Source organism: Castanea sativa, chromosome 11 (assembly GCF_040712315.1).
Source record: "Castanea sativa cultivar Marrone di Chiusa Pesio chromosome 11, ASM4071231v1".
Lineage (NCBI taxonomy): Eukaryota > Viridiplantae > Streptophyta > Magnoliopsida > Fagales > Fagaceae > Castanea > Castanea sativa.
The window spans coordinates 57,322,835-57,346,929 of record NC_134023.1 but is presented as its reverse complement, the minus strand read 5'-3'; the positions used below and the strand labels follow the sequence as shown (position 1 = coordinate 57,346,929).

Here is a 24,095-nt window from a genome sequence, read left to right as displayed (position 1 = left end):
ATCCCTACAACTACACCAACAACAAACACCTCTCATTTTAGACCATTTATCCATCCTTTTGCTACAATCACCAAAGCTCCGGCAATTAATCAAACACATTAGGCATATATGGCGGTGTCAAAGCCACAAGCGCCATCACTACCACCGCCACCACCGCCACCAGCAGCCGTAGAGGGCAAGCCCCCACCTACATATATCCGGCAGCCTATCTCCCTCCAACCATCACATAATAAAAAGAACCACCCTTCAAAATCTAACCTGCTTTTCAGGCGTTTCCGATCAGTTTTCCGGTCATTTCCAATAATAAACATCCCGTCGTGCAAAATGCCCGTCTCTCTACACGGTGGCCGGTCCAACGACGGGCACGTTCACGGAGGGACACGCATGACAGGGACCCTTTTCGGGTTTCGTAAGGCTAGGGTGAACCTTGCCATCCAAGAAAACTCTAGGTGTTTGCCTGTTCTTCTTCTTGAGCTTGCAATTCCTACAGGGAAGCTTTTACAGGACATGGGAATGGGGCTTGTAAGGGTTGCACTTGAATGTGAGAAGCACCCGAATGAGAAGACCAAGATTATCGACGAGCCCATATGGAGCTTGTATTGCAATGGGAGAAAATCAGGGTATGCTGTGAAGAGAGAGGCAACAGATGATGATTTGAATGTGATGCAAATGCTGCATGCAGTGTCAATGGGAGCTGGGGTTCTTCCAAGTGAAGTAACTTCGGATCAACAAGAGAATGGTGATTTGATGTACATGAGAGCGCATTTTGAACGTGTTGTTGGATCGAAAGACTCCGAGACATACTATATGATGAATCCTGATGGCAACAATGGCCCTGAATTGAGTATCTTCTTCGTTAGAATATAACATGAAGCTTCTATCTAGTCTGTTGAGAATCTATTGGCTCAAAAACTTTTGAGACTAAGGCGTAGTCGTTGTATGATATGGAGTTGGTACTTGGTAGGTGCATGGTTAAGGTGAATGTGTTTAGCATGGAAAAAGTGACTTTTTCTCATGCAAATGCTAATGGGTTTGGGAGATCTATGACCATGTGACCATGGATACATGCAAGAAGAGATGTTGTGGATGAGAGCATTGGAGCCAAGAAGATGTTGTTGCCTCTCTAATTGGAAGGAAGGAAAAAGGGTTAAGGGAACATTTTGTGACTATGCAATAAGGGTTTGAAATTGTCATGAAGAGATTGAAATGTTGTCTCTTTGGAATTCTGGAAATGAACAAGAACAAGTTTGTGCATGTAATCCATATTGTCTATATTAGGTTTATTTCCATTTGTTTTTCTTGATAAGAGACAAGCAATTTCATAGTGAAGATTAACTTTTTAACAAATCTAAAGGTGTAAATAATGTTCTCTGCTATTTAAAATAAGTTACTGTTCTTTATTTGGTGCTATGTGATCTTAAGTACTATAGCATTATATATACTGTTATATTCATGGAAAAAAAAATCTTTACCATAAAATAGATATTCTTTCATTTCAAAGTAAATGGAATTGATCAAAATCTGTGTTGTCCAACTATTATAATGAATGTAAAGAAAAAAAAAATGTAGAGTATATAATAATTGCAATTGTTTGTTTTTCTTGTGATATTTGCCTTTTAGTTCTTGCTCCAAAATACAGTTGTATGCATCATCTATTGCTGATAACCGTATAACAGTTTTACTTATGGTCTAGGACTAGGAGGATGAACAATGGGATGATAGGGGATTAATTTTGGGGTAAGAAAATGTGCGCTAGCTCTTAATCATTCTTTTTAACCAAAATTAAATCCTACTACTTTTTTTTTTCTTTTTTTTATAGATAATTTGATAGTTGTAGTTGAGAAATTTCTACCATAAATGTCTCTGTTGGAGATATTAAGAAGAGTCAACTAAGTGAGTTACAATGCTCTTAGCAAAAATTCTAAAAATGTTAGTTACAATTTTTTTTTCATAACTTGTTACTTAAGAAATTATGGTTGATTCAACATTCTTTTCACATAAGCTCGTTATTAACCATTTAACATCATTGTGTTATATATTAGTTATGACATGTTACCTTAGCTATTCAGGAAAAAAAAAGGTGCAAGTTTTTTGATGATTCAAAATTCATATAGTATATTTGTATAGTTAATGCTATGAATTCAAAATATAACTAAAAGCATTCCCATCAGTTTTAGTCAGTTTAACTAAAACGTACAACATTTAGTTAAAAAGAAGAAGCTAAACTTGCCCAAAACTTCCACAAATCAGCCCCATCATTTTGTCCCCCAAAACTTAACAACAAATAGTGACCTCAATACATCTATGGATGTAGTTGAGAAATTTCAACCATAAATGTCTCTGTTGAAAATACTAAGAAGTGTCAACTAGTTGAACTACAATGCTCTTAGCAAAAATTATAAAAATGTTAGTTACAATTTTTTTCATAACTTTTTACTTAAGAAATTATGGTTGATTCAACATTCCTTTCACATAAGCTCATTATTAACAGTTTAACGTCATTTGTATTATATATTAGTTATGACATGTCACCTTAGCTATTTTGAAAAAAAAAGGTGCAATTTTTTGGTTGATGATTCAAAATTAATATTGTATATTTGTATAGCTAACGCTGTCAATTCAAAATATAACTATTTCTTTTTCTCATCAATTTAACTAATACATACAACATTTAGTTAAAAAAAAAACCCTAAACTCACCCAAAACTTGCACGCATCAGCCTCATTTTTTGTTGATGATTCAAAATTAATATTGTATATTTGTATAGCCAACGCTATGAATTCAAAATATAATTAAGAGCATTAATTCTCATCAATTTAACTTATACGTATTTAGTGAAAAAAAAAAAAAAAAACCTAAACTCACCCAAAACTTGCACGCATCAGCCTCTTCATTTTGTCCCCCCAAACTTAACAACAAATAGTGACCTCTATGGAGCACTGTTCACTCAATACACCAAATAAAAATCTTATTTTATTCACTCCTTGGAAAAGATGGGTTAAAAATATATAATTGAGGAGAAAGAAAATAATATTAAAATAGAATAGTAATAAAGTATTGACGCTAATGTAATTGTCTGTAAATAGTAGATTAGTTAAACTAACAAAAAAGAAAAGAAAAAAAGAGTGAGTATTTTAAAGCTAAATTGGTCTAATCCCTGAGGCTGATGTGAATCTGTTTTGGCCTACTGGTAATTAAATAACCAAAAATTAGCAGAAATTAATGTAGATGATTTGACTTCAAATCTAACTTTATGAGAAACTAACTTATAAAATTATACCACACGTACAGTCTCAGTTATAAGAAATTGATTAGAAAAAGATAGAGACGAACGTGTATACAAGCACGAATAGTATATAAAACAATGTCAAAACTTTGAATCCCTGAAAATTGAACTTATTTAGAAGTTATTTATTCGCGATAACTACGAAGTAACACACAAAGTTGGCCTTGCTTTAATTAGAAGTATACCACTTTAATTAGGCAAAAAGTAGTGATAAACAATAATATCTAGTACCGATCGCGATATAGGATTTGACAGTTAAATTTTTTTACATAATTAGATAGTTGGAGACTAGAGTTTTGACCTTTGGATATTTCGTTTGAAAAGGTTAAGAAGTGCTAATTGAGATATAAAGTTTTTGGAAACTTGAATCTTTTTTGGCATCACCAACTCGAATATATTAGAAAACTAAAGGTATATCAAGTGTCATATCATTTAAAAATTTAAATGATGCAAAATTATATACACGGTCAAATCTAACAAATAAATTCTTAACCTTGAAATTGAGTGTCAAAACTATTGTTAAGACTTTTGATACCAAATTAGTAATTGCACGCAAAATATATATCAAAAGATTACAGCCGCAAGAGAATTTCCTTTTCTTAATTTTTTTTTTGTTGAAACATTGATGACTAAGTATTAGAAATATGTAGTTAAATGATTAAATTTATTATATCCCAATAGCTTAAACTTTTAGAAGAATCAGTAATTTAATATGGTATTAGAGCATGAGATTTTGAGTTCGATCATTGTCTTCTCCATTTTATCTCCTCTATAAATTTCCACAACTACTCACACGTGAGGGGCAGTATTAGAAGTATATAGTTAAATAATTAAATTTTTAGAAGTATATAGTTAAATGATTAAATTTACCGTATTCCAATAGTTTAAACTTTAAAAAAAATTGATAATTTAACACTAAAATTACCACTAAGCATAGGTCACTTGCAATTTAGGTGAGTGCGGAGAATATCAATCTCAAGTTTCTTATATAACAATGATAAGTGGTGATGTTGGAAATCTTAGTAAGCCACTTGTCCAAACAAAGAGCTTTGAAAGACTCGCAAGATGTAAACACTCTGTCAGAAGCACCAGTGTAATCTTTGTCTAATCTCCCCCAATACTCAAGTCAAAATTCACAGAAGAAAATAGAAAATTGTAAAGTGTATTCACTATTCTTGGAGAGTGTATGACTTAAGATTTATATAGGAGTTGTTCTGAACACTCCCTCCTTGATTCCCTCCTATTATCCTTGATCATGGTGCTATGGGAGCTATGGCATTTATAGGGGTCACAAATCTGAGGATTGGAGCGCATGATTACAAATTGTGAGATGGTGGGTGTGAATTTCAAGCCAAAATTTATGTATCTTACCTACCATATTGAGGTTTAGCCTAGAAGAGCTATTTCCATCAACAAGCTTTATCAAATGAAGCTCATCTCATTCAAAAAGCAATTTACTCTAATTAGACAATCAACTAAAAAATTGATCCTAAATAAATATCCCAACTTTTTAAGACCGTCTATTGTGTATGATAGATTCATATAAAACAAATATTACTTCAATTATAACTTGTCATCTTATTATGTTGTAAAAAAAGAATTATAAAAAATAGTTGTGTACTAACATTTGGTCTATATATATAAGAGAAAAAAAAATGTAATCAATATAATTCTATATGCATGATCAATAAAAATCAATAACAACTTACCGATTAACTGTGGAATAAGTATTTGAATGTATAATGGGTTTAACTAATCAAGAAGAATAGAGGCCTTTACTTTTCAAGCCCAAGATTTCATCAAGCTAAGCAAATCCAGCCCAGCTTTGTCTTAAATTGGGCCTAAATAAGCCTCTTATGCCAAGCCACACAATACCTTTTCTCATAGCTGAACCAACTGAGTGGGCCATGTCCAACACTTTCTGGCTCCAAGTTGTGAATCACATTCTCATGAATCGAGCTTGACCCAGATGATATTTGGTCCCAATCAGCACAATTCTCAGCTTTTCATCCTTTAAAAGAAAATGAAAAAAAAAAAAAAGTGGGTTTAAGTCTGCAGAGAAAATTAAGTACAGGGTTTTAGACTCAGCTCAGTTACCAGTAACTAGTGGGTGTGTCCTGTCTGTGTCTAGGATTGCCGGGGTTCATCTCCCACCCTGATCATGTGGCCACTCCGCAGAGCCCTTTACACTCTCAAGTAACACTCTCTCTCTCAGTCTGATATATAAATAAATGGGTTTGCCTGCAAATTGAATATTTCCTCTTTTTTTCTTGGTTTTTTATATTTTATATGTCAGTGAGTTCATGTTGTTTCTTTTAATATATGTCTAAAATGTGATTTCGCTACCCAATACATGTATCTTTTGACCAACTATTAGAAAAGTTGATAAATTTTCTCATTTTGTGCAGTTGTTATCCTTTTTATCTTATTCTTAGTCTTTGGTTATTTATTAATGTTGGTTTTGGGATAAGTAAGAGTGTAAGACAAGCACATTATAGCATCATGTTTTAACAGAATTGGATGGAAGGCGTGAATTGAATAAATTTGAAAATGAGAGAACTCAATTGAATGAAAGTAAAGTTAGAGGCTTGAAATGAATTCCTACCAATCTTAGAGGGTGCAATTAGCATTTTAGCCTTGAATTTATATAGCAAAGACCTGTTATGCTGTTTGTGATAGCTTTATAATAACTTCACTTCTTTAGCAGTCTAAATTATTTGAATTTATTTCTTTTATTATTAGGAAACAACGGTATTGCCTCGAGGCTTCAAGGGCTTTTTGTGCTAAACTGGAAACATCAAGTAATTTTAGAGGAGACAGAGCTAGCACATGCTACCCTACTTACTTATTATTGACTAGATTCCTTTCGGTGAAGTTGTTTCATAACACACCTATTCTTGAAGGAATCTTTCTAAGTAGCCATAGTCTTTATTCGGAGGCAGATGCAAGAAGTAGTGGTGATAACCTTGATGTGGAAGGTGGGGTTTTAGAAGCTGAAACGCATGCTGCAGTTGATGTAATTGAGGATAGTAATGCGGATGAAGAAGATGGGGAAAAATTAGCTTCAGAACCAGGGTTTTTGGATGATGATTTGTCTGATGCTGAGAAAGGCGTGGTTGGTGAGGACTCACACAAGAAAAAGGCTTCTTTAGAGTTGTGTAAAGCTATAATGGATGCTTCAAGCCACTCTGTTGCTAGTGTTCTTGGTAAGTGGTTTGAGGAAGGGAATGATTTGAACAGACTCAGTATTTCTAGAATCATAGTTATACTTCGGAAGTGTAAGATGTATGGCAAGGCATTGCAGGTGCTATTTCTTGATATTTCCCTGAATAAATTTTTTATGTAGTTTTTCATATTTTGTCACATAAATTATTAAGTTCTTGTCTCATGGTTTTGCTGAAAGTTAGAAACACATATGTTTGCCTGTACTTTGCCTGTTACATTTTTGTACCTTTAAAGGTAAAATGACGACATATTTTTCATGTTTGTCATTGTTTATCTAGAGGCTATCCAGCATCAACTTGGTAGGTACTAGCTTCAAATTAGATATATTGCAATACTAATAATATTATTGATTGATGCCTCAGGTAAGGAATATGTCTTCCTCAGACAATAGGAGTTTTATTAATCAATGCCAATGAGTTGTAGCTCAAAGGGCATTTTCTTCTCTAAAAGAACTAAGTGAAACTTGAGGTTGTGGATTCAAATCTACTGAGTTTATGTGTAAACCTACCAAATTTTATATAAATTATATATAATTATAAACAAAATTTAAAAATATAAGTAAGAAATGACATTAAAAAAATAAAAATGAGAAGTTATATTTTACCTATATTAATTTATTATTCTATAATATTAATTACTATCAGATATCATATTATATCTTATATTTATTTATAAATGTACTGTATATGTAAATGTACCTAGTAAAATAATTTAGTTGAATGTATAATTGTATATATTATTTAATATTTTATAATAGTTGATGGTAGTCATTGATAATGACTAATCTAATTTAAATAATTTATATACTCAAACCATGTTTATGCATCAGTGTGATATACTTTGTTCGCAAACGGACCCAAGTCTGGAAAAATGAGGGTTGTGGTAGGTTTATGGCCATCATAAAATTTAGTCACTTTTTTTATGAATGAATTCACTGTAGATACATGTTGGGGCATCTCCTAAGAATGCATGTGATTGACTTTGATTAGTCTATTGAAGATCCATAGGCGACTCTAAAATTTTGGAACTAAGGCTGCTTGTTGTCATTGTATGTTGTCAAACTATATATGATAAGATAACATTTACTAGTTCTAAAGTTCTCTTCCAGGGTTCCAGTACTGCGATATAAAATAGAATAAAATAAATGAATAGGAATATCAATTTTATCCCCAATAATACTGATTCATAGTCATGGGAATTTCTACTCTTGCTGTATATCATCTCAACATACTAAGCAATGGCTAAATGTTTAATGTTGAGGCAAGATCCCCTAGTGTGTTTTCTCTCTCCTTTCTTCTTCTTTTCCTCCTCCTCTGTGCACTGTTGCTCTTCATAGCCAAAGAAAGCTCCTTGGACCTCTCTCCTTCTTTCTTTACATTCAAACTATAACCTTTCTCTTATATGCTTCGAAACCCATAAGCCTAAGTTCTCCCAATCTTTTAGCCCTTAAATAAGCCAATAATGCCCTACCTTTTTATTTTTGATATAGGGGTGGGGAGATTTGAACCCTGGTTCTCCTAATGAAGAAGACTAGGCAATGCCACTGAGCTACAAAGCTCTTGGCCAATGAAGGTCAGTCAACTAGCATAAAACCCCTTTTTCTCATAATCCCTAGCCTTAAACCACAAATTTCCCAAAATCTCGACCACCATAAAACCATCCATGGGCAGGTTTCCTAATCTATTCTATGTCAATAGCTTGTTCTTTTTCTCTCAACACCCCCCCCCCCTCCCTTTTGATATAGGTAAGTTTTGGACACAAGGGGAGATTTAAACTAGTGACCTCCACTCCATAAGGCATAGTTGCAGCTGATTGTGTGCCCTGTTGAGGTCACATGTCAATAACTGGTTCTGGATGTTATGCAATGTAAGTGGGCCTGTTTGGGTGAAACATATATTGAGATTAATTGATTGGCTGTTTCCGTATATTAAGATCATATGATCTGTGGTGGTTGTGCACTTGTGATTTTTTATACTTTGTCATGATATGATGTCCAAATGCTTCAAAACAGTGGTGGTAGGAGATAAATGCAGGTTTTGTCATGTGTTTGCAAGATTATGTTATTAGCCTATGTTTTTGATAATGTAAAGTTCAGTTGGGTTGTGTACAAGGGGTTTTCCACTGGAGTTAGTTCATGCCCTTCTGCTTGATTGTTGGTAGTTTTTTTTTTGCTGTTCCCTGTTTATATTTATCTAAGCCAAAAAATAAAAATAAAGGATTATCCAAGACATCTGTTCATTGATAATCCCAAGCTTAAATATGATGAAATATTTCAAGACAGGTGGAAATGTCGGCTTATGGATGAACTAAATTCTCTCATATAATACTGATAGTGTCCTTGGTTCACATATGCTTAGCCAAAAGGGGGACACAAGAAATATAATATGCTTAGTTCTATCACAGAAGTGGTTAAACAGTTGATGGAAAAATATGTTTCCCTGGATTCTGAAGCCTTGATAAATAAAATTTTGGTTAATTTTAGCTGCTGCAATTATGATATTATCTTATTGATTGTAAGAATACAATGAAAGCAAAGCAGGATATGTGGAAAAAGATTCATGTAGCTGACCTATGTAGTCAGGACTCAGGATTAATGCTAGATTGCATCTCAAACTTTTTATCAAAATCTATTTTATTTTGCAGTTCTCAGAGTGGTTGGAGACTAATAAACAACCTGACCTTTACGAACAAGATTATGCTTTTCGCCTTGATTTGATTGCTAAAGTTTATGGTATCCAAAAGGTGGAGAAGTACATTGAGAAAATTCCCAACCACTTCAGAGGCGAATTAGTATACCTAGCCCTCCTAACTTGCTGTGTCCTTGTCACTAACATGAAGAAAGCAGAGTCAGTGTTCAAGAAAATGAGGGAGCTAGAATTTCCAGTCACCGTTGATGCTTGCAATCAAATGATCATCCTCTACAAGAGGCTTGACAAGAGAAGGATAACCGATATCTTGTTGTTAATGGAGGAAGAAAATATCAAGCCATCTCTCTTTACTTACAGGCTCTTACTAGATGCCAAAGGGGAGTCCCATGACCTTGTAGGGATGGAGCTGTTGTTTGAGAATATGAAGGCAGAAGGAGTGCTACCTGACATATATGTTTTAACTGTCTTGGCTAAACATTATATATCTGGGGGTTTAGAAGATAAAGCTAAGACTGTCTTGAAGGAAATTGAAGAAAGAAAGCTAAAGGAAAGTACTGAGGTGCGCAGAGCATTGCTTCCTCTCTATGCTTCTCTTGGAAACTCTGATGAGGTGGCTAGAATTTGGAAGGAATGTGAATTGGATCTCACGCTGAATGAGAGCATTGCTGCTATAGAAGCATGGGGCAAATTGGGCAAAGTTGAGGAGGCAGAAGCAGTCTTTGAAATGATGCTTCAGAGGTGGAAGAGACTCTCTTCAAGGCCTTACAATGCGCTCTTGAAAGTTTATCTGAACCATAAACTTTTGACTAAGGGGGAGGAGTTTGTGAAGCGGATGGGAGATAGTGGGTGCTGGGTTGGCCCTTTGGCTTGGGATGCACTGGTGAGAATCTATTTGGGAGCTGGGGATGTGGAGAAAGCTGACTCCATTTTGCATAAGGCAGCTCAGCAGCACAGGGTGAGACCACTATACAACACTTACATGGCTGTCATGGAAGAGTACTCAAATCTGGGTGATATACATAATACTGAGAAAATGTTTTATAGAATGAAGCACTGTAGACACTCTGGCCAACTCAAGCCATTTGAGATTCTGATTCGAGTGTATATCAATGCTAAATCTCCTGTTTATGGGTTTCGAGAGAGGATGAAGGCAGAGAACATGTTCCCAAACAAAGCATTTGCACAACTGTTGGCACAAGTTGATGCATTCAGGGAAAGATAAAGCAAAAAAGGTATTAGATTTGCTATATTGATGAAAGGTTGACTTTTCTGAAGTTTACAATTTTAAAGTCTTTTTTTTGTAATAAGTAATTTTAACAATTTAATGTCTAACTTGTGTAAGTGAGAAGGTTTGTAGGAGGGAAGTACATGGAACTGGCTCAGTTTTTGATTATGGCTGATGTAATTTTTCAAGAAGTGGTTGATAGTTGATACTGGCATCTTTCTCTTCTTATTTAATATTCAATTCTCATAATCATCCAAACGAGAAGACAGATTATGGACAAGCTGGCATGAACTTTGTATTGCAATGGTAGAACTAGAAAATCAGGGTATGCTGTAAAGAGAGAGGCAACAGATGATTTGAATGTGATGCAAGTCAGTGGGAGCTGCTGTACTTCCAAGGGAAGTAACATCAGAGCACCAAGAGAGTAGTGAAATAATGTAAATGAGAGCACATTTTAAAAGAGTAGTTAGATCTGAAGACTTCGAGACACACTACACAATCAATCCTGGTGGCAACATTGGCCCTGAACTGAGTTTCTTTTTTGTTGGGTATGATATGTAGTCTTGAAACATGTGGCCGCCTAACTAGTCTGTTGAGAATCTATACGGCTAATTCCAACAATTTTGGGACTAAGCGCAGTTGTTGTATGACTTGAAATCAGTAGGTGCATGATTGAGGTGGTGAATGTGTTTTGCATGCAAATTGCTAAAAAGCGTTGTGTTGCATGTTAAAGTGCCAAGAAGGTTTTTGATGAAAGCGTTGGATCCAAGAAGATATTGCTTCTCTAATAGGACATGTTGTCTTTGGGAACTCTGGAAATTAACCAAAAAGCAGTTAATTTTTTTTCCTTTGTGAGATTTTTAGTAACGTGTCATTATATTATATAATTTAAAATTTACAAAAAATGGAATCTTTAAGACTTTCTCCAATTCAAAGTACGGTTTTACCGATGTATGACTTAAGGGCATATATTAGTAAACTATTTTAGATAATTTTTTATGGGAAAATGAAAAAATAACTAACTTTTATGACAGTTTTTTCAATTTCATATCATATATTAACCAAACCCTTCAAAGTAAATGAAAAAATAAGATAAAATACAATTAACGCTCCTGAGATTTCGGTTAATGTTAGTCAAGTTTAAGACATTTCAAAACTGATCAACTTGGTCCCTATTCATAGTGAGAAAGAGGAGAAAATAAGTAACGGTTTAGGGACAAAGTTAGACAGTTTTGAAAATAAGTAACGGTTTAGGTACTAGCTACATAGGATGGATGCATTCATTTAGTGCCAGCTGGATTAAGTTCACATGCAATGCAAGGGTCTCCATGCAGTTTGGAGTATGTTAATAAGACTGCTATGTTATTCAAAGGCTGGCATTTTGTTCAATTGTGCCAATTGTGATAATTATTTTTCTTAACCTCCTCCCTTCCTCAAAAAATAGAAAGTGTTTAAATAAATAAGTAAATAATTAAAAATTGAGATATGAATAGTGGGAGAAAGCCAAGAGCCTTATAACTCAACTGGTTGACACTTGTGTTTCCAACGGAAATATCTAGTTCTAATTTTCCCGCACCCAACTATTAAATTATAAAAATAAAATAATGACAGTGGGATAAGTTCAGGAACTTTTCTTCTTTTCTTGTGTTCAAGTGAGGACCCGACCTACTAGCTTGTGGAATAACAAAACAAATAAATAAAGAAAAAATAAAGTTAATATAATATTTACTAGGTCATCACAATTCACAAGTCCAAAATTTATAACTGAATGTGAAGCTTAAATTCATAATTTCTAGTGCCTCCTTCCTTCTGATAGTGTGACTTTACATTTGAAGCTTCAACTCTTTGTACTACTTTTGCTCCAATGATTTCTCCTCCCTGAAACGAAATAAAATGATATCAATTTATCTTGTGAATTAATCTATATAGCCAGTCCTTTTTTTATTTTATAATAAATATTATCTCTTTCATATTTACTTCGAACTGTAGACATTGTTGCCATGCATGCTTAAGTGTTAACATTTGTTTCTCTGCATTAGCCATTACTTTCTGTGTAAAATAATGATCATTGATTAATCCAAATTTTCTCTCTGCAAATTGCAAAGAGATGCTTTGCCTCTTTTTAATATGTTGTGAGCTAGTTACAAGACAAGTATAGAAAGGCAACCTGCATTTAATGAGGTGTGCAATTTTTGCTGTTGATTTTACCCAAAAAACAAATTTTTTTGCTGTTGATGCTCATTTCTTCATTGTTTAAGAATACATCTCCTACAACATATAAAAAAGTTTTTCTTACACTCTGCCATCTGTTAATATTATATCTTTTGGCCTAACTTTGTGTTGATTCTAACATAAATATTATGGTTTAGTTGCTAGATGAAATTGTGGCAAAATTCTATGGAGTGCGATGTAGAAATCCCTTGCAAGGGGTGTTTGGGGATATCTTCAAGGTATTATTCATTGCCTAACGGTGATTTGGGTTTTCTATTGAGTAATTTTACTGCCTCTCCTCTACTAGAGCACTTGAGGCTGATTATATTCAAATCTTCAGCGCGTCTTGAAATCTCAAATAATGAAGATAGGTCATAAAATTAATGATCCTTGAGTAAAAAATTTATTTTTGACTACTGCCATGCAGGTTTTTTCTTCTCCATCCCCCCATTCTTCTATGCGTTAATGATATCCTCGTTTTAATACTTTGTTACATATTTTTTCTTTCTTTTTTATGATGTTAAACAATTAAAATGCGAATTCTTTTGAATAATGAAAAATAATATATTTAGTATTAGCAGAATTCTTTCTTAAAATGTTTGAGATTTATTGTGCAGATGATGGGAGGTGAATAGCAACATGACACAAGTTCAATCTCTCCACTGTTGTGGATCCATCGATGCCTCATTTGTTGTTGCTTCAAAAGGAGTTATTACCCATTATCATATATAGTGGTTCTGAAAATTGTAATTTCATTAAATTTCAGTGACTGGGAAGACCTCCTGGTCTTTTGAACACAACTATTTCCTTGTTCAGTGTAAAAAATCCTCAATTTGGGCTTTTGTTATTATTGGATTATCCAAATTATATTTCTTCTTCTTTTTTCATTAAAAATGGCCTCACCAGATCTGAAATGTGCTGCTACTTTGTTTTTGCAGTGTGTCTAGAACTGTCTTATTAATATCCCCACAATATTTGAGTTTGTCTTCATGCTCTTAACAGTATTGGTGCTTGTTATTTTGTGATAGCTAAATACCGGATCGCCTTCACCATGTGTGGCTTATCCAGATTTCATTTAATCCTTTGCCAGAGGCTAAGAATATTTTGGCAATTCAACTGATGAGAATTCCCTAGCACAATGGTTTGAAAAACAGAAGAAAAAAAGAAGAAGAAGAAGAAGAAGAAGATTACACTGCTTCCACTTGATGAAAAACAGGCAGAAAATTGTGATGGTCATGCACAAATCTCTCTTTTTTTTGGTCGAGTCATGCACAAATCATTGCTCACACTTATTTGTCATTCATTGTTCTAAGACTGCAAAAACAGGAAAAACAGAAGCAACTCCTCAGATAAAAGTAACACATGCATCCAATGTAGTTTCATCGATGAAGAAGTTACAAAACCACGTTTGTTTGTGATGAGTTTAAGAGTGATGTGATCCTTAACTATTACCACTTTGTATTGAGTTCACTAAAGATTGGATGGGAATTTAGAAGTTGGAATCCCAGTAGAAAATAAACTCAGTAAATTAGCATCAAAGTTAATGCAAGATGAGCATTTTGTTGTATCATTTTGATATCCGGAAAGTATGCCTGGGCATGTAACCCTATGAGAATTTATATAATACTGATACAATTGAGTATCTAACCCTATGAGAATTTATATTATACTGATACAATTGAGTATCTGGAATAGCCACAGCCGTTGATGCTGATAACAAGCTAGTCATTAATCAAGAAGGCCACTCCATTTTCCCTTTTGAAGTTGTGTGTGGTATGATCAACCACCTATAAAGAGAGAGAGAGAGAGACATTAAAATAAATACCCAAAAAGATAATTACTTATAACAGCACACATGCATATTTGTCATGTTTATATGCACAAGGCCTTCCCTGGTAGTGTTTGTTTCAAAAAAAGGTTGCCAGCTGAGCTCAAATCACTTCACAATTCCAGGGTAGCTTTGCAAATGCACCAAAAGGCATACATAAACTTAAGAACTAGTTTAGAGAGAGAGCTTACATTGGTGTTGCTCAATTCCAAGTTGTAGAAGTCCATTGTATCAGCCTTAAACAATGGTCCTGCATGCCATGTCCCTCGATTCAACTTCAGAAACTTCGATCCCTCAACTCTGAAAACACGGACACTCTCAACAGCCGGAGGCACGTAGAAATGACCACAACGAGACTGCACAATTTCATTGTTGCCGCCAGTGTCATCCTTAACTTCATAATCGTCCACAATGGATGGCTTAGCAACCCCAAGATACCAAACATTACCACCAACTGAACCAAGGCATTGGGTCACACTTGCATGATGTGTGATTGTGGAGAACTTGAGTGGTCGGTTTTCAATGTGCATGATGTAAAACCTGTTATCGTAGTTATAACATCACAAATCCCTCTGAAAAGTTTTTATTAATGGAGATAAACTTGAATTTAGCTTTCTTAGTAAAAGTTGTGAATTGTTTCCATATGGTCATTTCTTTTGTCCTCTCTTTAAAGTTGACAGCTTCTTAATTAGTTCTGTTATTTTACATTGAAAAATTCGATTTAGACTCCAAAAGTTTAAGCACAAGATTGAAAAGCTAATTAATTTTAGAGTCTACTTGTTATAGATTACACAACTACAATAATTATCACAAAAAATCTAAAAGCAATAAAGATAACAAGAACAGTAAAAAGCGCACACATAATTGATGACAAAGTGAAAAAAACCTTTCAAATTAAAATCCACTCCAAAATACCCAAACTCATAGGAAATTTACTGGAGAAGAAACAGTCACAATAAATTCTTTATGCAACTCCAGCAAATGACCCATTTGCCTCCTCATTATAATAGTGGCCTCATAACTCTGGAGTCCATCTTCTGCTCGGCCGAATCTTTCATTCTTCAATGTCTTCAAACAACTTCTTATGCTAACTTTTTTGCCCAACTTTACAACATTTAAATACAATTCTTTTTAACACAAAATGGGTCTGATTTGGTTAGGCATTTTTGGAGCTTCAAAGAGTATTTTGAAAACCCAAAGCTCTATTTCGCAACACAACTCCTCTTAGTTTTTTTTTTTGGTAACAGTTTGTACAAACCCACCAATGTATCATATGAAGTTTGTCTAACACTAAATCAAAACACACATAAGTACTTGTTTATGTTTCAAACTAAACTTTTTTATTATAATATCTTTACAAATATTTTTATCGATATATTAACAAAATTAAAAGTATTGTATTCTTCTCATATTGCTGCATACTAAATTGAATGAACAGTTATAATTTTAGCCCCACTTGAGAGAGAATGATTGAGAGGAAAAGAATATATATATACCTGGGAATGCCACGGGTGAGGTCAAGCTGAGCATCTTGGGGTCCGAACTCATCACCATCAGGTGAAGCCTCTATGACTTGACCATACTCTTCAAAGCTCTCTGCTGTTGCTTCCATCGCCTTCACCTCTACAACCTCAACCTCTGGTTTAGCCGCCTTTGAGTCACCCATTGATAATATTGAAGAAGTTATTAGTGTCTGTCTGTCAATTGTCAAAGGACACCATATAATACTACGACACAAACAAACAGCGCAACCCCATAAACGATATACCGTTTCCCACACTGTCCCAACTTCCAAATACGATGTGTCGTTAAATTTCTCTTTTTTTTGGGTACCAAACACAAAGCAATTAACAACCCCAAACCACATCATGCTCATGAAAAAAAAAAAAAGAACCAAAGAAAACTACAAGTAAATTCACAATATTTTCTGAAACATAACCCATTTCCAATCACAAAAAACTAAACCAAACCCATAAAAGATCAAACAAACACCATTGAAAACAAACACCATGTGAATTCGCTTACTTGCAACACACTCCTCAATGCTCTGGTGAGACACCTGTCCACGTATTCGATTTCTTTGCGTAGAGATGTTTTTAAGGATGCTGTTGAGTTAGGTGTGAGTTTGAATACTAATAGCTTTAATATTATGATTTATGGGCATTGCTTGGAGAGCAAGTTTAGTGATGCTTTAGGGTTGGTTAATAAAATGAGCAAGTTTGGTTGTTCGCCTGATAATGTGAGTTATAATACAATATTGGACGCGTTTTGTAAAAAAGGGAGGTTGAATGAGGCTAGGGATTTGTTGTTGGATATGAAGAATAGAGGGTTGTTACCGAATCGGAACACGTGGAATATTTTGGTTCGTGGGTATTGTAAGATGGGGTGGTTGAAGGAGGCGGCGAGTGTGATGGAGTTGATGACGAGGGATAATTTGTTGCCTGATATTTGGACGTATAATATGTTGATTTGAGAGTTGTGTAAGGAGGGTAGGATGGAGGAAGCTTTTAGGTTGAGAGATGAGATGGAGAATTTGAAATTGTTGCCAGATGTGGTTACGTATAATACGTTGATTGACGGGTGTTTTGAATGGCAGGGAAGTTCGGATGCGTCGAAGTTGATTGAGGAAATGAGTGAGAAAGGAGTGAAGATGAATGCAGTTACTCATAATATATTGGTTAAGTGGTTTTGTAAGGAAGGGAAGATGGAAGAAGCAAGTAATACTGTGAGAAAGATGGAAGAAAATGGGTTTTCTCCGGATTGCGTTACTTACAATACTTTGATCAGTGGCGGCGCCACGTTCAGGCCAGGGTGTTCCCAGGAACACCTTGACTTGAAATTTTTTTTTTTATATAATAATTAAAAAAAATTATTGGTTTACCCTTAAAAAAAAATTAGGAACACCCTTGACTAAATTTGGGAACACCCTCAACCAAAAACGGATTCCGGACTAAAACAAAAACTCTTGATTTCCCATACAAAATAAAGAAAATATAAACCTAGAATCCAAACAAAGTAGATATAGATCAGTAATGGAGGTGAGGAGACGTTGTGCTGGGTAGAGGCGGCTTGAGAGAGGAGCATGGAGGCGCTATTATGAATGATGCTTGTTGAAAGAAGCCTGGTGGCGGCGTAAAAAGATGCTTAAGGAGAACATTGAGAGAGGAGAAACGCTGTGACTAAGAAATAAGGAAGAAGAAAGAAATGAAAAAAGTAAAGAGGGAACTCAGTAAAGTAGATCTGAAGAAAATCTAGAAGAGACGGGATAGTGACAAGCACGTGTGAAGGAGAGAAAAGAGAGATCTGACGGAGAAAACAAAGATAAAGGAAAAAAAATTATTAAAAATAAAATTAAATTAAAGGTGGGCCTTGATTTATGGTTTGGGTTATGACATGGGTATAATTTAAGGCCTGGGTTTATCACTTGATTGGCCCATTCAACTTTTAATTACATTATATATATTAATTATACACATAACAAATTATAGATTACAATTAATAAACAAATTAAACAACTAAAATATGTTAAGCTAAACAATAATGAAACAATACATTATAAAAGAAAAACAAATTAAATTATGTTAGGCTAAACAATAATTAATGAAACAACAATATAACAAATTATAGTTTATAAAAGACAAACAAATTGATGAAACAACTAAACAACAATAATTAATAATTTTATTAATATTTCAAATGAATTTATAGTTTATTGTTTATTCTTTTGCTACAATTATAGACAAATATTTGATAAGAAAATCACGTAGAAGGTAATTGTAAACTTTATGTATTTGCGTGTTTTTTCTATTGTTGTTGTTATCAATATAAAAATTTTTCTTCTTATTAGATTATGTAATTTATGCGTATTGAAGAACACCCTAAAAAAAATTCTTGAACCCGCCACTGACTTTAATTAATGGGAATCGTAAAGCAGGAACATGGGGGAAGCGTTTAGAATGATGGATGAGATGGGTAGGAAAGGCTTGAAGATGGATACTGTTACTCTTAATACCATTCTACACACTCTTTGTGGGGAGAAGAAGCTTGCTGAAGCTTATAAGTTGCTCAATAGTGCCACTAGGCGAGGTTATATTATTGATGAGGTAAGCTATGGAACTTTGATGATGGGATACTTTAAGGATGAAAAGCCGGACAAAGCCTTGGAGTTGGAGGTTTGGGATACGATGAAGGAGAAAGGAGTCCTTCCCAGCATTGTCACCTATAACTCTATAATTGGAGGACTCTGCCAATCTGGAAAAACTTCATACAACACAATATACATGGTTACTGCCGGGAGGGGGATGTTGAGAAAGCATTTCAGTTCCACAACAAAATGGTCGAGAATTCATTTAAGCCAGATGTGTTTACGTGTAATATTCTTCTCCATGGGCTTTGTAGAGAGGGTATGCTAGAAAAGGCTCTTAAGCTTTTCAACACATGGATTTCAAAAGGGAAAACAATTGATACAGTCACTTACAATACATTGATTTCAAGCCTATGCAAAGAGGGGAGATTTGAGGATGCATTTGATCTTCTTGAAGAAATAGAAGAGAAGAAATTAGGTCCTGACCAGTATACATATAATGCCATTCTTGGTGCGCTTACAGATGCAGGCAGAATTAAGGAAGCAGAGGAGTTTATGTCAAAAATGGTTGAAATGGGAAAACTATCTGATCAGTCATCACAACTGGGCAAGGGGCAAGATGATGGAACCCATGATAATCCAGAAGGGTCTGATTCGAGTTCTATTGCTTATTCAGAACAGATCAAGGAGCTGTGTACTCAAGGGAAATACAAGGAAGCAATGTGCATTTATGAAGAACTCACTCAGAAAGGTGTCTCTGTAAATAAATCCACTGTATTTAGTTTGATGGATGGCCTGATCAAGAGGCGAAAGAGTATATCAAAGGCTGCCCGGTTGTAGCGATTTTTTCAGCATGGACAAGTACATGGTCATCAACATGCTCTACATGGCATCACACATAAGGATTGAAGGTAAGATGTTTCCTTCTGCTTGGAATTGAGAGAGGAATGGTAGTGCATGGTTATCATCTGATAATGGTTGCCTAAATTATTTATTGAGTTATTCTATTAGTTATTATTTTTTTTAAAGGATTTAGTGTTGCTATCAGTTTTATTATTTTCCCCCTTTCATATAGTGCTTTTGATTTTTAATTGTACCTAAACAGTTAATAGTTTGGAACAACTGGCCGAGGCATATATACATAATCACTTGTATACCATATGAGAATGTTCGTGTAATTTACACATTAGTGCATGGATTGAATGTACAAATGCATAAATCTGAAATTGAATAGTACTTTTGGAATAATATCATTTACTTTTTACATACAAAAAAATATAGTACTTTAAAAAAAAAAATCTGAAATTGAATAGTGAAATTGAGACTTCTGACACATAAATTTTTTAAATAATTTATTGATGTACCTGCACTGAATTTTGTCTTGTCTGGTTGAATCTCAAAGTAAGATGAAAAAGAAAAACATAAAATGGTGTAAAGCAGAGGTAATATAGATGATATCTGTTGGCTATTTTGGCATTTTCAAACACCTTCTTTTCTTCCATCTTACATGGAGTGATTTATAAATTACCACACCTGCATAAATAAAAAAAGTAAATTCCAAGCTTCTCTTGGAAACTCTGAGAAGAATTTGATTGCGAAGAATGATTCTTCTGATCAGGTGGAGGGATATATTTCTGGAGTGGAGAAGCTCATGGAGAAGGCGGAAATGCCGCCTTCGGAGTTTGTGATAGCGTTAGCCAAAGGGTTGAGGGAGGCAATGGGGCTTAGGCTTTTTAACTTTGATTTGATTAGGGATAGTAGAGATGGGAATAGGTATTTTGTTATTGATATTAATTACTTCCTTGGGTTCGTTAAAATGCCTGATTATGAGTCTGTTTTTGTGGATTTTTTTTTGTGATGTTGTGGAAGAGAAGAGGAGGAATGTGGGATTGGAGGCAAAGGAGAATCAATAGGTGAGAGGTGGCGAGATTGAAGAGAACAAAACACTTGTGTGAGTAATGTTGTGTGTGTGTGTGGGTGAATAAGCAAGGTGACCTGGTTGGGTTAATCATTGATGGTTTACACAGCTGGATGGATCAAGTTCTTGACTCTCAGAGTACCTTTTTGGCTTTTTTTGCACGAATTCCATATATTGTTTAGGCACCTATCAGATGGTTGAAGGCTTGAAGCCCTAATTCAAAAGCGCTTGTCCAAGGGATATGTTTTGCCAAGTAAGTTTTACCTATCAAATTGAATGTATGAATTTTGCTATTTATTCTATAAATTGCCATCTATTTATTTCTTGCATTGGAATGGAATAGCCATTTTGGTGAATCTCTAAATAATTCAAGAGACAATGGATTGTCTTCCTTTTCCTACTTCAACTATGGTTGCTTTCTTCCCCACACACACAGGCCAAAAAAAAAAAACACTTTAGCTGCTTTCTTGATTATTTTGCATAGTGTGATATTTGCTTCAGTCTTCCTGGTTTGCTTGAATAAATAAGTGATGTAAATTTATTGCCATATTAGCATGAATGAGTTCCATTCCGCTTTCTTTGGTGTATTGAAGTTTCTATATGATAGGGATATAGGATTGATACATGACATCTCTACAGTCTTTATTTTTAGATCTGCATAACATGGGCTAGATATCAATTTTTAAAGGGATTAGTGGTTAAATGCATAATTTTTATATTCTCCAAACAGGCAGGCGGCAGTGTCCATAAAGCATTTGTGTCCATATGTGTTGGGCAAGGAACACCAGGGTTTTTGGTCTTTGTTGTGTCTCTGCTTCCTAGGATCCATCCTCCCTTCCATAAACAGAAGCCTAAAACATTTTTGTGCATTGCCCTTGTTCACCAGGAGCTTTCATATCCAATCTTCAGCATCTAAAATAGCATAACATTAATGACTGTATGCATTATGAATGCTAAGTAATGGAAATTTATAAATAAATTTCCAAATTGGGGAAAAATATGGAAACATTTGAAGCTCTAAGGGCAGAACTAAAATTATGCATCTACTCTGCTTCTGTCTTTCTCATTCTCCATTTACTTTACCTTATTTCCATTCTACTCTGCTGCGTTCTTCTTCCAATTTCTTTGTGGTCAAGGGATTAGGAGAAGAAAGAAGACAAAGTATTTGTCAATTCATTAAGACGATTGAAATAAAAACGCCTAATCTAGTCACTTAGCAAGAGGAAGGAGTTGTCAATGCCTTAAGCAGATTAAATCAACTTTACAATCAGATCATTAGCCTCCAAACCTGTGATTCCATATAGTCCCTGCTGATCTGCCTTGTAATTAATCATTGAACTTCCAAATTTGTGATTTCTTACCCAGTCCCTGCTGCTAATGTGTTGATAGGATAACTTCTAATGATTTTTTTTGCAAGTCTGATGAGGTGGCTAGAATTTGGAAGGAATGCGAATTGGATCTCATGCTGAATGAGAGCATTGCTGCTATAGAAGCATGGGGCAAATTGGGCAAAGTTGAGGAGGCAGAAGCAGTCTTTGAAATGATGCTTTAGAAGTGGAAGAAACTCTCTTCAGGGCCTTACAATGCGCTCTTGAAAGTTTATCTGAACCATAAGCTTTTGACTAAGGGGAAGGAATTTGTGAAGCGGATGGGAGATAGTGGGTGCTGGGTTGGCCCTTTGGCTTGGTATGCACTGGTGAGAATCTATGTGGGAGCTGGGGATGTGGAGAAAGCTGGTGCAATTTTGCATAAGGCAGCTCAGCAGCACAGGGTGAGACCACTATTCAACACTTACATGGCTGTCATGAAAGAGTATTCAAATCTGGGTGATATACATAATACTGAGAAAATGTTTTATAGAATGAAGCACTGTAGACACTCTGGCCAACTCAAGCCATTTGAGATTCTGATTCGAGCATATATCAATGTTAAATCTCCTGTTTATGGGTTTCGAGAGAGGATGAAGGCAGAGAACATGTTCCCAAACAAAGCATTTGCACAACTGTTGGCACAAGTTGATGCATTCAGGGAAAGATAAAGCAAAAACGGTATTAGATTTGCTATATTGATGAAAGGCTGACTTTCCTGAAGTTTGCAATTTTAAAGTCTCTTTTTGTAATAAGTAATTTTAACAATTTAATGTCTAACTTGTGTAGGTGAGCACGTTTGTAGGAGGGAAGTACATGGAACTGGCTCAATTTTTTATTATGGCTGATGTAATTTTTCAAGAAATGGTTGATAGTTGATACTGGCATCTTTCTCTTCTTATTTAATATTCAATTCTCATAATCATCCAAACGAGAAGACAGATTATGGACAAGCTGGCATGAACTTTGTATTGCAATGGTAGAACTAGAAAATCAGGGTATGCTGTAAAGAGAGAGGCAACAGATGATTTGAATGTGATCCAAATCAATGGGAGCTGCTGTACTTCCAAGGGAAGTAACATCAGAGCACCAAGAGAGTAGTGAATTAATGTACATGAGAGACATTTTGAAAGAGGAGTTAGATCTGAAGGCTTCGAGACACACTACACAATCAATCCTGGTGGCAACATTGGCCTGAACTGAGTTTCTTTTTTGTTGGCATATGATATGAAGTCTTGAAACATGTGGCCGCCTAACTAGTCTGTTGAGAATCAATATGGCTAATTCCAACAATTTTGGGACTAAGCGCAGTTGTTGTATGACTTGAAATCTGTAGGTGCATGATTGAGGTGGTGAATGTGTTTTGCATGCAAATTGCTAAAAAGCGTTCGTGTTGCATGTTAAAGTGCCAAGAAGGATTTTGATGAAAGCGTTGGATCCAAGAAGATATTGCTTCTTTGGGACTCTGGAAATTAACCAAAAAACAGTTAATTTTTTTTCCTTTGTGAGATTTTAAGTAATGTGTCATTATATTATATAATTTAAAATTTACGAAAAATGGAATCTTAAGACTTTCTCCAATTCAAAATACGGTTTTACTAATGAATGACTTAAGGGCATATATTAGTAAACTATTTTAGATAATTTTTTATGAAAAAATTAAAAAATAACTAACTTTTATGATAGTTTTTTCAATTTCATAGCAGATGTTAATTAGACTCTTCAAAGTAGATGAAAAGATAAGATAAAACACAATTAACACTCCTGAGATTTCGGTTAATGTTAGTCAGGTTTAAAACTTTTCAAAAGTGATCAACTTGGTATCTATTCACAGTGAGAAAGAGGAGAAAATGAGTAATGGTTTAGGGACCAAGTTGATCAGTTTTGAAAAGTCTTAGACTTAACTATCATTAGCCTAAACCTTAGGGAGTTAACTGTATTTTAGCGGACTCGACTACAATAACAAGGGTGGACTATATAAGATTTAACAGATGATTCAGAGTACTAAAATATTTGTGGTACCTACCAACCAAGATTGATAATTCAAAGTACTAAAATATTTGTGGTACCTACCAACTAAGATTGATAATAACATACTAACCTCGTCACACGCACTTTACGTGTGCGATGAGGCTTTTTTTTTTAGTGGTTGTAGTAAAAAAAAAAAAATCTGTTTATTTATTTATTTATTTTATATATATAATTTTTATTTTGAGAATATAATTTATGAGTGGATAAATAAATTTGAACACCTTCAGAAGAGTGGCCTTATTATTTAGGTAATGTTTTAGTGGAAGTTAAAG

At 34.6% G+C, this 24,095-nt stretch overlaps 3 protein-coding genes, 1 long non-coding RNA gene and 1 pseudogene across 8 annotated transcripts; 4 read left to right on the top strand and 1 right to left on the bottom strand.

Annotated features, from left to right (window-relative positions):
- Positions 1-108: 108 nt before the first annotated feature.
- LOC142615074 (protein MIZU-KUSSEI 1) lies at positions 109-867 on the top strand. The gene has a single exon (XM_075787763.1). It carries the CDS (start codon positions 109-111, stop codon positions 865-867), a length of 759 nt encoding a protein of 252 aa, XP_075643878.1.
- A 4,371-nt stretch (positions 868-5,238) lies between these two features.
- LOC142615422 (pentatricopeptide repeat-containing protein At1g80270, mitochondrial-like) lies at positions 5,239-13,462 on the top strand. 5 transcript variants are annotated; one of them, XR_012840753.1, is made up of 5 exons: positions 5,239-5,482; positions 6,029-6,590; positions 9,155-10,391; positions 12,754-12,834; positions 13,213-13,462. XR_012840753.1 is itself a non-coding variant. In XM_075788172.1 (4 exons), exons 1-3 carry the CDS (start codon positions 5,448-5,450, stop codon positions 10,379-10,381), a joined length of 1,824 nt encoding a protein of 607 aa, XP_075644287.1. In that variant the 5' UTR covers positions 5,239-5,447; the 3' UTR covers positions 10,382-10,391; positions 10,517-10,617. The 5 variants fall into 5 exon arrangements, 4 of the variants coding, with proteins under 4 accessions (XP_075644287.1, XP_075644285.1, XP_075644286.1 ...); XM_075788172.1 differs by lacking the exons at positions 12,754-12,834; positions 13,213-13,462 and adding an exon at positions 10,517-10,617; XM_075788170.1 differs by lacking the exons at positions 12,754-12,834; positions 13,213-13,462 and adding an exon at positions 10,509-10,617.
- A 628-nt stretch (positions 13,463-14,090) lies between these two features.
- Positions 14,091-16,120, bottom strand: LOC142615423 (uncharacterized). Its single transcript, XM_075788173.1, has 3 exons — positions 15,920-16,120; positions 14,615-14,963; positions 14,091-14,382 (listed from the first exon to the last, which is right to left on the bottom strand). The coding sequence occupies exons 1-3, from the start codon at positions 16,087-16,089 to the stop codon at positions 14,317-14,319; spliced, it is 585 nt and encodes a 194-aa protein (XP_075644288.1). The 5' UTR covers positions 16,090-16,120; the 3' UTR covers positions 14,091-14,316.
- Positions 16,121-16,223: 103 nt separating this feature from the next.
- LOC142616778 (uncharacterized) lies at positions 16,224-19,392 on the top strand (annotated as a pseudogene).
- Positions 19,393-19,906: 514 nt separating this feature from the next.
- Positions 19,907-22,714, top strand: LOC142615424 (uncharacterized). Its single transcript, XR_012840754.1, has 3 exons — positions 19,907-20,678; positions 21,843-22,473; positions 22,582-22,714. It is a non-coding gene; the product is annotated as an uncharacterized LOC142615424 (long non-coding RNA).
- The last annotated feature ends 1,381 nt before the right edge of the window (positions 22,715-24,095 follow it).